This window comes from Chamaea fasciata, unplaced genomic scaffold (assembly GCF_029207755.1).
Source record: "Chamaea fasciata isolate MVZ Bird 193981 ecotype frontalis unplaced genomic scaffold, bChaFas1.0.hap1 SCAF_5, whole genome shotgun sequence".
Classification (NCBI taxonomy): domain Eukaryota; kingdom Metazoa; phylum Chordata; class Aves; order Passeriformes; family Sylviidae; genus Chamaea; species Chamaea fasciata.
Window position 1 is genome coordinate 41,251,487 of NW_027094090.1, and position 16,360 is coordinate 41,267,846.

General features: G+C 36.1%; 1 protein-coding gene across 13 annotated transcripts in view; it reads left to right on the plus strand.

Moving 5' to 3' along the window:
- Positions 1 to 774: 774 nt before the first annotated feature.
- The window catches only part of LRRIQ1 (leucine rich repeats and IQ motif containing 1), a 106,248-nt gene continuing 90,662 nt past the window's right edge, over positions 775 to 16,360 (plus strand). For 9 of the 13 annotated variants that reach the window (XM_066183326.1, XM_066183330.1, XM_066183331.1 and 6 more), the window contains exons 1-10: positions 775 to 949; positions 1,830 to 1,986; positions 3,956 to 4,067; positions 5,033 to 5,103; positions 6,283 to 6,385; positions 7,130 to 7,335; positions 9,207 to 9,281; positions 9,459 to 10,664; positions 11,414 to 11,566; positions 12,744 to 12,894. In XM_066183326.1, the coding sequence (XP_066039423.1) occupies positions 1,864 to 1,986; positions 3,956 to 4,067; positions 5,033 to 5,103; positions 6,283 to 6,385; positions 7,130 to 7,335; positions 9,207 to 9,281; positions 9,459 to 10,664; positions 11,414 to 11,566; positions 12,744 to 12,894 (2,200 nt within the window). In that variant the 5' untranslated portion in view covers positions 775 to 949; positions 1,830 to 1,863. Of the gene's footprint in view, positions 959 to 1,121; positions 1,277 to 1,471; positions 1,672 to 1,829; positions 1,987 to 3,955; positions 4,068 to 5,032; positions 5,104 to 6,282; positions 6,386 to 7,129; positions 7,336 to 9,206; positions 9,282 to 9,458; positions 10,665 to 11,413; positions 11,567 to 12,743; positions 12,895 to 16,360 lie in introns of those variants that run through there. The other 4 variants (XM_066183327.1, XM_066183328.1, XM_066183329.1 and 1 more) reach the window with 4 other exon arrangements.

Below are 16,360 nucleotides of genomic sequence, written 5' to 3' on the forward strand. Positions count from 1 at the left end.
CTCTATGAATTTGTATTTGCATTTACCTTTCTCTGACAATTTTTCTTTTTAAGTCCTCTTATTTGCTCCCTACCTGCAGCACTGGCAGGGCCATGCTGAGCCACTGGTTCCCCTGCATCTGCGAGGCTGTGCCAGGCTGGCCATGCCAGAGTCCAATGTCCCAGCACAGCCCTCAGCACCAGCCAGCCCTTCTGAGCCATGGCCAAGCCCCAGCACGGGAAGACAGAAGGGATGTCCAGTGTGTTCTCATTTTTCATTACTCTGGAGTTCTATGGGCAGACAAGAATGGAAGCAAACCCACAGTGTTTTAATCCACCTTTACTGTGGTTTTGGTGTGCTTTTATTTATGGGGTTTCTTTTCTGGTTATTTTCCCCTTGCAATTTATTGTGAACACTAAATTCCAGTCTATGATTTCAAAAAAACCCCAAACACAAACCAAAACGAAATAAAGAATCCAAACCCAAAATAAAAAATACCCTTAAAAAACAACAACAAACCCAAACAAACAAAAACCAAACCAAACAAAAAACCCAAACAAACAAAAAACCCAAAAACAAAAACAAAACAAAAACCAACCTAACAAAAAAACCCCACAAAACAAACAAACAATCAAATCCCAAACCCCAGTATTAAAAAACAAACAAAACCACGAAAGTAGGTGGTACGAAGTGCTCCGTCTCAGGCTGGGGGGCGCCGCCTAATGCTTCGAGAACGCGAAACAGCAGCTCTTGCTCAAGTTTGCCTCCTCTCGCTGCCCGTCCGAGCCTCCGTTTCCCGTTGCCGTGGTGACGCTCCGCGGTAGTAGCGCGGTACGGGGCTCTCGTCCTCCCTCTGGACCCCCCGACCGTCCGTGGTTGGCGGACGCAGAATTTCAGGGCGGAGGGGCTGCTGGTCTCCAGAGGTGGCCAGAAAGGCGGAGGCGCCGTGAGGAGCTTGACTGAACGACCGGTGAGTTGGGTACGTGAAGGAGACAGGGGGACCGGAGGAGTGCGGGTGCTCTGAGCACTGGACTACAGCTCCCAGCATGCAAAGGGGCGGCGCCATGGGCCTGGCCGGAAGCGTCGGTGGACGGTGCTGCCTCCGGGCGTGATGTCTTTCGGGAAGTGTAGTTTCCTCTCAGCCGGGATCTGCTTCTCGCCGTCCCTGCAGAAATGCGCTCCTATGCCCGCTCTCCCGCTGTAGGAGCCGGCGAGGAGCTGCTCGCTGCCTCCCATTCCCCTAATTGCTGGGGGCAACGGGTTGCGAAAGAAGGGGAAGGGTGGGGGCGTTGACAAGGTACCCAGCTTCCTCCTGACTGCATCCAGCCACAAGTGTTTTACTTCTCTGGGTTACATCACTTCCCACTGCTTTCTCTTTATCATTAAAACTTCATTGAGTGCTTTCTATATTCTTAGCCTTATTTTGTAATAGCTAATACTTATTTATTGTTCAAAGGGTTTTTTTGGGTTTTGTTTGGGGTTTTGGCTTTTTTTTTCTGGTTGGGTTTTTGTTGTTGTTGTTGTTGTTGTTGTTGTTTGTAGCTGTTGTTGTTTTTCCCCTTTGTAGGTATTAGGGCTGGAAAAAAAATCCTTGTGAGGGAGTAGAGGGCAGGTGGAAGTTTTAAATATTGAAATTAAATAACGTTTGCAAAATTATAAGGGATATCCTGAAGGGGATTCTCTTCTCACTAGGTAATGTTTTTCTTATTTTTTGCTTGGTGGTATGGAATGAGGTTTTCATGTTTTAAGCCAACTGTTCAATAAATACATCTGAATGAACTTAGGCTAAATGAGGACTCTCTTTATTTTTATTCATGCTATGTTGAAAAGTATTATTTTATTTTGTGTAGCTTTCAAAACAGATAAGACGCTGTGGGAAGTAGGATGTCAGAAGGAGGAATTGAAAAAGAAGTAGAAATTGAATTAGGCAGAATCAGTGTTTCTTCGTTTGGAACAGATGATCCTGACACAGAGGTATCAGCGGAACTCTTGAGTGACAGTGACACAGTAAGTATTCAGTGAGCTAAAACTGCTTCTGTAGTGTGTAGTACAAAAGTAGCGTTGGCATTGGAAAGCCTGTTTGATGAGTGAACGTTTTCCCAACACACCTAACCCGAGGATTTCTTCTGAAAAGTAGTCTTGGTAGTATAGCTTCATGAAAACTCCAGATGTGACAAGACAATAAGAGAGATGAACATCAGCATTCTCCTTGAGAGGATCAGACCTGGAGATTTTGTTTTACAATAATCTGAAGCTGGAAGATTTGATGAGGTAGATTAAATCTGGATTAATATTAAACTGATGTTTCTTCACTGAAATCTGTATTTTAATCTTGCAAGAGAATGGTTTAGGAGATTCCTTATAAAATTTTCAGATATTAATTTCATATAAACACGTTCTTCAAGTACTCTTCCTTGGATGACTTCTTATTTTGGGAAGCTGCATTCCTCTGAAATAAAATCAGTTATCTGGGTCCTTTTCTGCCATTTTAATCTTTTAGTTTTGTAGCAAAGATTGGTTTGTAGATATTAGGGTACATAATATTGATCATAAATCATGTTTCGTCTGATACAGACAAAGGCATCAGTGATAAGTGTGTATGCACTTACATACGGAATGTCAGCTATGTTTACCACAATTTGCACATCTGAGAGAAGGCAGACTGTCTTGGTTTAGATAGACAGGTATCTGCCAGGGAAGATTGGAGTCTCCCTTGGAATGTAAGCCCCTCCCCCCCTCTCCAAATTAATATAAATTTGCAATTAAAAGGCTGTCAGGCAAAGAATTTGGGAATAGGTATAGCAGTTCTTTACTAGGGATACAAAAATACAGATGTTGTAGTACAGAAGAATAAGCAAGCAAACAAACAAACAAGAAATCCTAGAAAACCCTGATAGAGTCAGGAATACAACCTGATGTCCTGTTGGTCAGGGTGTTGGAAGCTGTCCAAAGTAAGCCCTCCTGGAGTGGCAGATGTGGTTCTGTTGGAGTAGAGATGGTCCTGTAGAAAAAGGGTCCAGTAATAGTGAGATGGGTCCGGTCTTCCTTCAGGAATCCAGTGGAAAACTGGATGATTGGTGACACTTGTGGCTCCTTTTATCTGGATGGAAATGGTTTGGCTCCTCCTCCCTGGGTAGAGCATCTCAAAATGGGATTATGTAATGTGTCATGTCATTGGTGAGCTTTAATGGCCCATCAACAAAAGATATTCCCACGGAGGGAACGGGTGGGTGAACAGAGATAAGAAACAATGTCCCACTGGGCAGAGATAAGAAACGATGCTCCACCTGGTCTTTAACAGCTGCCTTGTTATTAGAGAATGCAGTTACCCCCTCTCTTCTGGAGTTACAACAGATAAAGAAGAAACCTCCTCAATGGAGTTTCAGTAGATGGAATAGAATAAACATTTTTTTTCTTTTTTTTTGGTTACAAAAACCCAAGACACAGACCATTTTCCCAAAATCTTGACAATAAAGACAGTTTCTAATTTTGAATAGAAAATTTATATGTAATAAAGAGAACTGAAGCATTGGTTCTACATGCGTATTTCAAACATTAGTAAATTTAAAATTGATTTATTTTATAAGGAGTCTAAACATTTTAAAGAAAAAGATCTTGTGCCTCATGTATTTACTAATTTTTGTAGTATCCTTTTTCTTTAATTTCTTGGTCCAACACGGTTACAAACACAATTTATTGAAATGTGTTTCTGGAGATAGTGCAAGATACATTACTAAAATTTGATTAGAATGTTATTAAAATTAGAATTAATAATTGTTCAGTGAGTGGTAAGACAATGAGAAGAGTGTAGGAATTTGGAAAAATTTTGGTGGAAATTGCTGCTGAATCTCCATCAATGCTTTATAGGTGAAACCGAAACAAATCTTTCTGCTCTTACAAGAGGTCAAGTATTTACCTCTTTTCAACCCTGTGAGACAAAAATGTAGAACATATGTCAATGGTTGTGTTTTTCTAGATTTCAGGTGACTTACCAGAATCAGTTCTCTCCTATTTAAACTTTATCAAGAGCAGCAATCAAGATGCTGAAAAGCTTATACTGCAGGACTTAGAAGATGAGCAAATTATAAGTAAGCATTAATCACAGTTAAAATGTTTGTACATCTCGTATTGCCAGTGGAAGTTAGACTAACAAACATCAGTAAATTAATGCAAACTTTTAAGTTTGAACAAGCAGTGAAACCTATTCCACCAGCTTCTGAATGCCTGAGGAAAATCTCTAGGAATAAAGCCATGCAATGCTAACTTTGTGAATTAACACACAAGCAGAAATTAAACTTTTGTTCTAAAAACTCATCTAATGCAAAACAAGGCAAGTTGCAAGCTTATTCACTGAGACAGGGCCCAGGACAGACTCTTCATGAAAATGTAAAATGAAGTTAGTAGGACCTGAAATGCAGAGTTAAGATACAACTGACTCCCACATGTTATGTTTAAAGTCTGTTTTGAGAGATGCTCAAGCTTGCATTAGATAAAATGACCATTAATTGGCCAAAAAAAAAAAAAATTGCTGTCAGCTGTGTGACTGAAGCCAAGCTCACAGTTTGTATGCCAGAGAGCTGGGACTGTCTGTTCCATTAGTGCAATAGGCTTGGTGACCAGAAGTTCAATATTGACTACAAATTTTGATGTCTGAGGAATATCCTTATTTATTCTTTTTTTGTAATACAATCTTACTCTTTTTCATTGTTTTTTGTAGTTCGTTGTCAGTTTTTGACCTGTCTGATAGAAGTGCTACTGAATTTTTCTGCACAGAATGTTCTGCTATGTTTCATGATGGGGAGTTCTCTTTCATATTTGCTGTCACTGTATTCTTACAATGTCATTGTGTCTGTTTCTGTTACACACATTTTCTGCTTTTAATGTAGATAAATGATTCCCATACATTTTTAAGTAAAACTGGGGGAGAAGGAAAGGAAAAACACCCCTTTATTTTAGTTTAAATAAATTGAGTAGATAAACAGGGTAGACCAAAACTGAGCACTGGAAAGGGGTTTTCTCTCTGTGTACTAAATCTTTTATTTATTTTCTTTAGGTGACATTTATGAAGTAGCTTCTTGCCATCCTTCTGAGTCAAATCAAGATTCAAAACAATTTAATGAAAAGGTATTTTTTATTTATACAGTATTTATAGTGAACAAAATTCTATTAAATAATCTAAATATAAACTTGCTTTGGTAGCCTCCTAAAGAGACTTATAAATGTGTTCAGTTTTTTTTCTGTCAGACTATCCATAAGGTATTAAGATGAGTTTCTATATACAATTTTTAGAATTTGGATATCAACTGTAATAGACCATGTCTATAGGCTTTCAAATTTGAAGTAAATTATCCATGATACTGAGCACAAAAATCAACAAAATTAAACAAAACTGAATAATCCTTTATTGCTAATTATTTGCAGAATATTATCTTAATATTATGATAGCACTTTTAAGCTTCACTAATTTTATTTTTTTATGATGATCAGGAAGATGTACTACTATTAATCTTGCGCCTAATATATTCAATTATTTTATAGAAAATTTAAACATCGTAATCTCTGTACCTTTCAAAGACAAATCAAGAGTTATGAACATGAGTGGTTCTCTATTTTCATAGGATTTGACTGAATAAATCACTGAAGTTTTCTTTGAAAAGTATAAAACTTTATTTAATTTGATCGCGTTTAATTTTCTGCCTGGCTTTTATTAGTGAGGACTCTTGCAAATATGATTTTTTGTTCTCAGAAGACCATTGTTTAAACCAGCACAATTACTTCATGTGACTTCAGCTGCATTACAAATATTAATATAGGCCTGAAGCATGTGATGAACAGATGATAAATGAGCAGCAATAGATTACTTGCCAGTAAAGAACAATGAAATAAATATAGCAATCCTTGTGCCCATAGTATTATTTTGAAATAGTCTTAAAAGTTTGCTCTGTAACTAGTTCTTCACCAGAATAACAGAATTCATGCATATAGTGCTTGGTTTCACAGAAAGTAAAATAAATCTCAAATGCAAGACATTCATTTTTCCAAGTCAAAATATTAAATATATTTAAAAACACACAGAAATACTATGCATTTTTATAAATACTACAATATTTATTACTCTAGAAAACAGTATTTGACTGATATGTTTGCATTAGTCAATTTGTAAGGATTCCAGTCAGTAGCAAGTTTCACATTGTTGTACTTGTCATTTAATAAAAAACTTATCCTTGTTCTGGAAGATTTTCATAATGTCCTGCTTTTAAATTTTGTTTCTTGTTTTTTAATAACAATTTTAAACTATGTTAGATACTTCTTGAAGTTGAAAATGGAGACTTGCAGCTTGCTACAACACCTGATTATGGTCAGTCCATCAGTGATGAAGAGGTCACTGATGACCACTTTCTTACAGGTAAGCAAGTACATTATTAATTTGGTTGATCTGATCTTTAACATATCACTATTTCCAGCTTTTCTGTTGTCACAAGTATCATAACATTCTTTTTAAAGAATTACACATTGCAGTGTATAACAGGGCTTGATAATTGATGAATTAGATGAAACATTTTCTTTTATCTCATTTCAAGATCCCAAAATCATCATAGAAATTAGTATCAAAAAATACCACTCAAAAATTAAAGCTGCTCAGAGGCACTAAGCAGGTTCTGCTTTGTTCTCCTTGGGTGCTTGGGCCACAGTTGGTTGGGTTTTTTTGGTGGGTTTGTTTTTTTTTTTTTGGGGGGGGGGGTTTTGTTTGTTTTTTGGGTTTTTTGGGTTTTTTTGTTAGTTGATTGGGTTTTTTTGGTGTCACATTGGCTGGGAATGTTCCTTTGCCATGGCCTTTGGATGAGTTGGGCTGGAGCATATCAGTGCTAAAGGCCCCACTAATAGCCACCGAAGACATCCTCTGCAATCCTGCATTGTACATTTTTATAATAAGCATACTAGTTGCTGAGTCAGTAAGTGTGCAGAATGGAAAGGATGGAAAGGACTTTCTGGTGGAAAGGACTTGTGCTGTAGTTCTGATTTCCTTGGGATATATATTGCTGGCTATATCATCACAGGATCTTTCTCTTGTCAAATACCTTAAGACTGCTTAATGTTCCCCAGTGCTTATTAGGAAATTAAATAAAAGGTTTTCTTGGTTGATTAATAGCTAGTCTTGAAATGAGGATAAGTCTTGCCCATTGTGAAGGAGAGGAAAAGTGTAGACCAACACTTGAGCTTGAAGATGAGAAGATGAAAAAGTGGAAAACTGAGAGAGAATCATGGAAAAAACAGAATGAAGAGGAACATGCAAGGAGGGTGCAGCATCTGGAGCAATTTGAAGCTGAAAGAATAAAGTTAGATCTTCTTCATAAGGTAATGAATGATATTTAGTTAATCTATTCCGGTTTAGACTATCTGAATTCAAGCTCTAATGTGAAAAAGAGACTGCTATCTCGAACTGTATGACTGTCCTAAACCCTGTCTACTTGTGTTGCTAGTGAGTTGTAAAACATATTTAAGTATAGTCCATTGGTTTTTGTGTTTACTTTTTTAATCAATAGTGAATGAATTTACTGTGCTAAATTTTAAATTATTCCTTAAGCATTGCCTTTACAAAGTTTTTGTATTATGAAAACAGACAAAGTACCAGAAATGAGAGTTGTGCTGAAATCTATCACAAATGAAAAATGGTCACTGTGCCCTAACAGAAAATACTTAGCTAGTTTTGGCCTCCACCCCATTTTCACATTTTAGTGTTTAAATCTTAATGGAAGTAATCAGAACCAAAATTATTCAGTTCTGAAATGCTGGTGCTGTTCTTCCTCTAGGTAAAAGTTACAATACTTGCTTTCCCTGTCTTTATCTGGGAAACTTACTCAGGCTTCATCTACTGAGTTCTGCCACAATGAATGGTGACTCAACACGTTGAATGGGGTTGCACTCTCAGACTATCTAGTCGTGTTTTGCCATAGTGGGTGGAGCATCATAAAGTAAAAAGAGCCTAAGAACATGAAGAAATGTTACTCTCAGATATTATACTTGTGAGGCCACAGAGTTTTATTATTTAGCCTAAATAAGTGTGTTTTGAAAGGTGCATTAACACTACATTTTCAGTTAACTAATTTGTGGCTTTCCAAAGAGTTGGGCACCTTTGCACCAGCAAGGTAATTTGTCACCCATAGTGAGGAAGGGCTTAATAAATGAAAAGACCTTTGATCTCTGAAAGCCAGTTCAGTGTCCACTGTAGCTCTCTTGAAAAGGTCAGAAAAACTGATAGACCTTGGCTCTTTGCTGTCACAAATCATTTTTGGATGTAAGATGGCTTTCTCTAGAGAAAGAGGGGCATGGCCATATTTAGGCACTTCAATACTGCTGTTGCAGGAACGCTTTTTTTGGAGGTGAAAAATAGAATCTAACTTTCCCCACTGCAGAAGGATCTAGATGCCTAGTCTCCTGTTGTCTGAACAGCATGTGTCTGGGTGCCCATGAAAACGGTGCTTAGACACCTGGAAGGCTTTATGCTCCAAATTGAAAGTAGTTGCTTATGCTGCTTCCTTCATACCCTCCATCTTTGATTTGGTTGATATATCCTGGTTCCACTAGGAGTTATGTGGTTCTGGATCAACCTGTTTTTCAGTTACTTATGTAACTGACTTTCTGTCTGCTGATTTACAGTCTGATTGAAACTTTTTTCTGATTGGGGTTTTTCTGGGCAAGGAGGGAAATGCTATTTATTTACAAATAGTGAGAAAGTAGACTTGAACTTTCATTTTCCATTGACAAGCAATTTCAGTCAGAAAGAATTTCTTTACTTTTACTGAACAAAATTCCCATTTGAATGATTTTAATATTATCAGTACATACCAGTGCAATCAAAGGGAGATTGTTCATGCTATTATTCAGATTCATTTCTGTTTTCTGCCTGTACTTTGAATGGTTTCATAACTTTTTTTCATCTTCAATAGTAGTAGAGACCTTGGAGAGGAGGGTGGCAGCTGTTTGGGTCAGTACCAAGATGCTGACTTTCTGGAGGTGTGCATCTTTTCAGTACATGACCAAATTGACATTACTTAAGCAAGCGTTCTGTTGTTAATTTTGATCCACACCCTGCTCAGTTTCTCATTTAAATTCAGGCATTCTCAAAATTGGATTGTTGGAAAGTCAAGAAGATGGGTGAGATAGGAGAGAGGGTGTTTTGTGTGGTTCTGGGTTTTGTGCAATATTCAAGTTAATTTGTTCTGCAGAAACGCCAGGCTGCAATAGAAGATGAGTTACAGAAAGAAGAGGAAGCTTGGAGAGACAAAATAAGGCAACATGAGGTAAGGTTGTACAATAAGCTTTTGTCAAAAGACTGTGAGGTTACTGTTATTTATTTGAGAATAAATGTTATCGTGGAACGGTTAATATACTGGATTGTGTTTATTAATGATAAATATGTGTCAATACCTGTCCCATTTTAAAAGTGGTTGAAGTCTATCCTAATTGTTTTGGCCTAGGAATCAATCATGAAGCTAGAGTTGCAAATGAAAGAGGAAAAAAAGGCCATGGAAGAACAGAAAGCAAAAGAAAGACAACAACTGGCTGAACAACAGAATATAGCAGCTGTGAAAATCCAAGCTAGATTTAGAGCATTTTTAGTCCGTAAAAAATATGCTCCCATTTTGAAACAATGGAAATATGAAATGAGAAAGAAGCAGAAAATACTAGAGGAAATAGAGAGGGAAATGAAAGAAAGAGAGGAAAACCTGAACAGGCGAATGGAAGAAAACAGGTTAAAGAGAGAAGAGGAAAGAAAGAGACAAGAAGAACTTGCAAGAAAAGAATATTTGAAACAGGTGAAGAGGCGTGAGGAATATGAGAAAAAGAAAGAAAGCCTGAGATTGGAAAGAGAAAAACAACTGCAAAGAAGAAGAGAAGAACAAAGAAAATTAGAACAAAAAAGAGCAGAAGCTGTGATGAGTGAAAATGTAGAAAATAACATAGAAAACATAAAAAAGGATAATAAGACAGAAAATATGAAAGTAATAAGAGAAGAGAATGAGGAACTAAACAAACAAGTAGAGGAATCAAAAGAAAAACATGCTGAAATTATGGATGAAACAAATAATCGGATGATTCCAGCAGAAAGAAATTTGACATCAAGCATGCTAGGCTCTGAGAAGAAACACCCTTCTCAAGTGAATAATGAGAACTTATACATTAATTCAGTAACACAAGTAGAAGAAAATTACTCACAAACAAGTTTTCTTGATCAAGCTTCAAATGGTTGTATTTCAAAGGATGAATCTCTTAACTTTGGAGCTAATGGCATGGTAGAAAATAAGGCAAACTACATATGCAGCAGCCCACCAAATGTCCAGCCAAATGCTAATAACAGAGAAATTAAAGATAGATTTTCTCAGTATGAAACTATGAAGAAAACTGTATTTCTGATGGAAAATGCTACTGAAGAAGTCAGAGACACCTGCGACAGTAGTCAAGATGTAGCAGATTCTTCTAGCAAAGTAATTTTTCCTGATGATATTGAAAAGAAGAGAATAAACTGGATGAACATATGCAAATCTTGGTCTAAAATATATGAAGAAAACCAGAGAAAGCAAACAACTATAAGAAAACAGCTAAGGAAAAGTTCAGTTAAGAAGATTCCTCCACTAAGTACAGAAAAGATAATTCATAGTGGCTCTTGGAGGACCTTGCAACAGGTAACTGTATTAAAGTTTGAGAATGAAATGGGAAGACATACTATCACTTCTTTTATTATTTTCTCTTTTGGTATGGTGGCAGAATGCTCTTTATTGTTGAGCAGGAAATAGACATTGTGAGAGGTGCCCAGGTGCAGAATAAGGGCAATGACAATGTCTTTTGAATTCTCATGAGTGTTGTGGAGCATACTGGTGTGGTATTAGTCTTCAGATGATTGATAGTATTAACCCTTCGAATGGCAAGAGTTCTTAGTTTCTGCTAAATTAACAAGCTCCTGCTCAACTAGGCCCTTCAGAGTATCTTCTAGAAAGAAGATATTACTGATCATCTTATAGATAGTGTTTTGCCATAAAGGACATTTCCTGGTTGCCAGGACTTATTCTTCTTACCACTTATTAACTTATCATTGTATGCTTGCTCTGTGCTGTCATCTTGAAATCCATTCTGAGATGGCCTACCAGGCTGTACACACTTCTAGTCTGAATTATTTGTCTGTTCTACACACATTATTTACGATACTGTGACTATTGTTTTTATGCTAGTTTCTCCCATTGAACAGATCTAACCTATCACTGTCATTCTTTTCTATATGAAAAGATTACCATAAGTTGCTCGCATTTTATAAAGCATTAGTAGATTATAGTTTTATTCTCTTTTTCGTCTTAAAGAAAATTATCATAGTATGATGTTGTGCAATGCATGTTCAATATCCAAAATGTTAGTTTTATTTATCAACAAATGCATGTAGGTCACAACGCTAACACTCGAAGATTTGCCAGCTTGTAGCCTCTCAACCTTATCTGAGTGTTCAAATCTTCAAGTTTTGACTCTGAGGCGCTGTGGACTGGTTGCACTGGAAGGACTAAGTAGCTGCAAACATCTGAAGTATATCAATGTGGAGGTACCAAGCATATTTGATTCTTTGTTATAACATAGGGAGAACCGCCAGTTTTACTCCCTAATTGATTGTGTAGCTGTGTCTAACTGAATATATAACTTTTTGCCTTAAGAGCATAACTAGTAACAAAATACTACCAAATGTGAACAAAGTTATACCAGAAGATATACAGTGTAAATAACCCAAAACAACATGCTGCAAATGATTTGACCTATGCTAAGAAAATATCAGTCAGAGATTAGCATTAGTATGCATCTTTGTTACCTCAGTCTCTGAAGGATGGGCAGATGCTGTTCACCATGGTAGGTGCTCAGCTTGAGCAAGAATAGGTAGAAGGGAGAGTCCTTTGCAACACACACCTTGAATGTTAATTAAAATTAGTAACATATGTGTTCAAGGAATAGTACTTATAGTGAGTTTTACTAGTCCTAATGTTCAGGTATTTGCGACTGCGCAGTGTCTTGCATTTTCCTGTTAAATGACTAAAGAAAACTTCTCTGTAATGCATCTTTGTTCCAGATCTTGGCAATTTACATGAAGCAGCTTTGTTCACATTTTTAATTTAATGTGTTTTAACAACACCATTTTCCAGATGAAAAGACCAAGCATAGCAAATAGTGAAAGAGAAATCTGGGGAAGCATTAGTCAAATGGCCTGGGGAAAGGGGATGTTTAAAAAGCAGGGTCTCTTGAAGGAAGATTATAAACTTAGAACAGTGTTAATGTTTGTGACCAAAGCACCTCTAAATGCAGACTTTTGCTATTAGTAAATAGAATTTCAGCAAAATTACAGCTGTCTTCATTAGCATCTAGTAAATATGATGTTTCTATGCAGTTTTTTATTGCATAGAAACAGTCTCCCAGGGTTTAGGGAGGTAGGAAAATGTATATGGAAGAAACTGCTCTGTTTTTAACTTGTTTAAACTTTTTTGTTTCAGCTTTGGGCATTTTCAGAGCCAGAATGAAGTTCAAGATATATTCTTGTTCTATTTCAGCAGGACACAAAAGGTCATTTCTAAGACTCATAGTTCTTTTTTTCCTAATGGAAAAATAGAGATGCCCTTACTCCTAGCTAAGAATTTAGGATAAAAATAAACAATGGAGGCAATCTGCTGTATTTTTACTTAGTTCTGCTATTCACTTCAAATGCTATTTAATATTCTCATTTTCTTTTATTGCAGGAGAACAACATTCAAGTAATTGACTGTGCAAATCTGGAAAATCTCTTTATTCTCATTCTGAATAAGAACCGTCTTTCATCAGTTTGTGGCTTAGATGGATGCAAAAATCTACAAAATCTTGAACTTTCCTACAACAGAATCACTCGAATTGGTAAGAAAATTATTCCAATTTGTAGAACAATATATATGCAGTTTATATTTAGAATTATACACCTCCTGGATTTAGAGCCAGTCAGCTGCTAAGCCCAAGGCAACAGACTTGGGGAAAAAAGCCTGCGTCTTAAAGCATGGCTTAGCTACTGCCATGTATTCCATCTATCAGGTCATGTAACTATTGTCAGCCGAAGAGAATTAAAATCTTTGTGAAAGGGCCACTAATATTATCTGCACTAAGTCAGCTGGAATGTGTGAGTAGCCTGAGTTTAGCTTATCTACCGGCAAAATGAAAGCAAAGCCTAGCCATGCAGCTGCAGGAATTCCAGTGTGTTCCTGACTGACACATTAAGTAGTTATATCAAAATCATGTTTTCTGTCTTGAGTCTGTTGGACAATAGGAAAATAATTAAAAAAATTATTAAGCTCATAGACAAAACACATGCTCATAAGACTTGTAAGTAAGAAGTAGTTCCACTGTAAAATAAGACTGTTAAATAACACTATGAACATGGGTAATGCAGTTCTCTGATAATCGGCAAGGGTGTAGCAAACAGAAGATGGGAAAGCTTAAAAAAAACTGTAGATGTAGAGACCTTGATGAAGATATCAATTTTTTTGCTTTGCATATTTTTACAATATGTGTAAAAGTTAGTACTCACAAAGAAAATTTTTAATATGTGAGAATAAAAGTGATAGGAAATCAATGTTTACTGTAAAAGCATATCAGTACTCTAATGAGGAACAGTAAAATAAAATAGTTAAAAAGTTTCACTGTATTGTTGTGGTAAATAGTGCTTGATAAGATTCTTATTCAGATGATCTCATTTGATAAAAATGTCTGCAAGATTACTGTAAGAATGACATCGTTTTAGTGAATAACATTTTTAGAATGTGGCATCCGTGTGGAGTGTGGTAACTTCATACAGGCCAAGTGGAGTATAATCCTCTGGTTCTTTCTCTTTTGTGCAGTGCATTGTTACAATTACTGAGTCTCTAATGAATTTAAGTGGGTAAATAAATGTTCACAAAAATCATCTTCAAATGGGGTTTTTTTTTCCTCTTTGGAATTGCATTGAGGATTTTAGGTTAAAACAGATGCATAATACAGGATTTATTTCATAATATACTGAGTAGTTGCAGAGAATGCATAAAAATGGATTTGTGGGTTTTAAAAAGTTATCGTATCACTTCCATCTGTAAATCTTGCAGGATGTCCCTGAGCAGTTTTGGAAGCTCCATTAAGTATAGTAAAGCTTATTTACATTTGTAATATTAAAGTTTTCATGACTTATTGCCAGAAATTTATGGCATACTATGATTTCGCTTTTTATTCTTTTCTCCTGTCATTGAAATATAGCATCAGTAGGGGAAAAAATAGAGTTACAAAAACACCCTTAAAAATAGCAGTAAGATAAATAGTCTCAGTTATGCTTTTTGCCTTAAGAATTCATGATCACAAATTAAGTAATTGTGGTGGTAACACACTGAAGTTGAGTGGATATGTTTATATTTTGAGGATAAATGCTTGGTTTAAAAATTTTCATGCACAAAAACTAGCATTTTGACTCAAGTCTTCAAATGCACTTGTGTAGGGTGTCTATATTGCCATAGAATGCTGGGTAAAATTGAAGAATAGCAATGCATAACCGTGGATGGTCATAAATGTTGCCTTCAATATACTCTTTTTAAGACATCACAGAGAGGATTTATTTTCCTCAGACACCTTTTTAGTTTTTTTTTTTTTGTTGTTTGAGGGTTTTATTTTGGTTTTTTTTTTTCATTTTTATGTTTGTTGTCAGCTTTCACTCTGTTGTTAGTTTAGTCATACATAGAAGTGACTTCAGAACTGCATCAATAGCTAAGAGAGTCCCTAGCTAGCAGACTTCAGCTGCACTTTGCAAATTGCTGAGAACTTACATAAAGTTTCTCCTTGAATTTTGCTAAAACCATGTATTTGTCAAGAAAATGCATTTCCTATGACTGCTATAACTTTTGGTTGCTGCATCATATGTAAAAAATACACAGTATCTTCTGGGAATGTGCAGAAGACTTTCATGTTTCTATTTAATTTTGCATGTGGGCAGAAGAACCAGTAAAATACCATCTGTTTGTATTAAATTATTCTCTCTTGTGTATTTTCTGTTGGATTGCATTTGATAATTCGAGAATGTTCTGAATGACATTCAGGTGAGGAAGAGTAAGAAAAGGTGTTTTGTGGAGCATGCAGATGGAAATTACCAGATTCTGTTTTACCTCCTTGCATTTTCTTGTGTGCAGTCTCTCTTCTCGGTTCCACTCCAGGCTCATAAAGTGCTTTTTAGTTTTCCAGTACTGCTAAGCTGGTAACTGTAAAGTGGAGATTTAAGAGGTACTCTTATGAGGAAGTCCTGGGAGCACACGAAAACAAGAAAGTGTTTCTGACACCACTAGATGGTGCTGGTTCCTTTTTTATTTTTATCCAAGCACAAAAGAAATACAGACCAGGATCTTTCAGTCAGGATAGTATGTCATATGCATGTTTGAAATTTTTCAGAATACTTAAATATTTGTATATATTTGCTAAAGCAAAATATACAGTTTTGAAGTTACATTCTAGAACGTGTGTTATATTTAAGATGATATCACTTTATTGTCAAACAATTGCATTTTGTTCATAAAGTGCTTTCCATTGTTAAATTAAAATAATTGGAACACCTATATTGGGATTTTTTAAAAATTTCCTGCTGTTTTGGTATTGCATTTTTTGCTTCATTTTTGTCCTTTTCATTAGTTTTCATTTTTAAGTCCTCTTCTGTATTCTCAAGACTCTGTGGTGCAAATGGATCTTTGGTTTCATAACCTAGTTTGTTTTCAGAGGACAGTCACAAAGAGATTCACTATTGTAAAGCTCATCCAGCTTCCTTTGAGGAACTTGTGAAGTTTTGGGTGAGGTAGAGATGAGACAAAGTGTTCCCTCAAATAATTATAAATTAACTAAATTGTCTAAGAGTACATGAAACAGAAGTAAAATCAGAAATTCCTTATTTTAGATATGTTTCATAAAGGGTATCCCTTCAAAGGAATTTTCTACTACAGAGATACAGAAAAGCTGCTTGGTCCTGTAGCAAGTTAGATGGATCAGTGCCATTGCATGTGTAAGACTATGGGAAGACAATGTGATTTTTCTGTTGTAAGGATGATTTGGGTTACAGTCTGTGAAAGAAACAGATGCTGATGGGAATTCCTTTGCATTTCTTTTGTATGTAGAGATTGCATGCTCTTTAATGTAGATGACAGGAGTAAATTTGTTGAGAGTGGAATGGCTGTAGTAATATGGCTTTGTTCTTAAAGACGCTGAATTTTCTTTATAAATTTCTTCATTATAAATATTTTGTCATTATTCCTTAACAAGACTTATTTAAATAATAGCGGTGGTACTGGCCTAAGTTTTAATACAGTTTTTTCTAACCTTCTGATACATT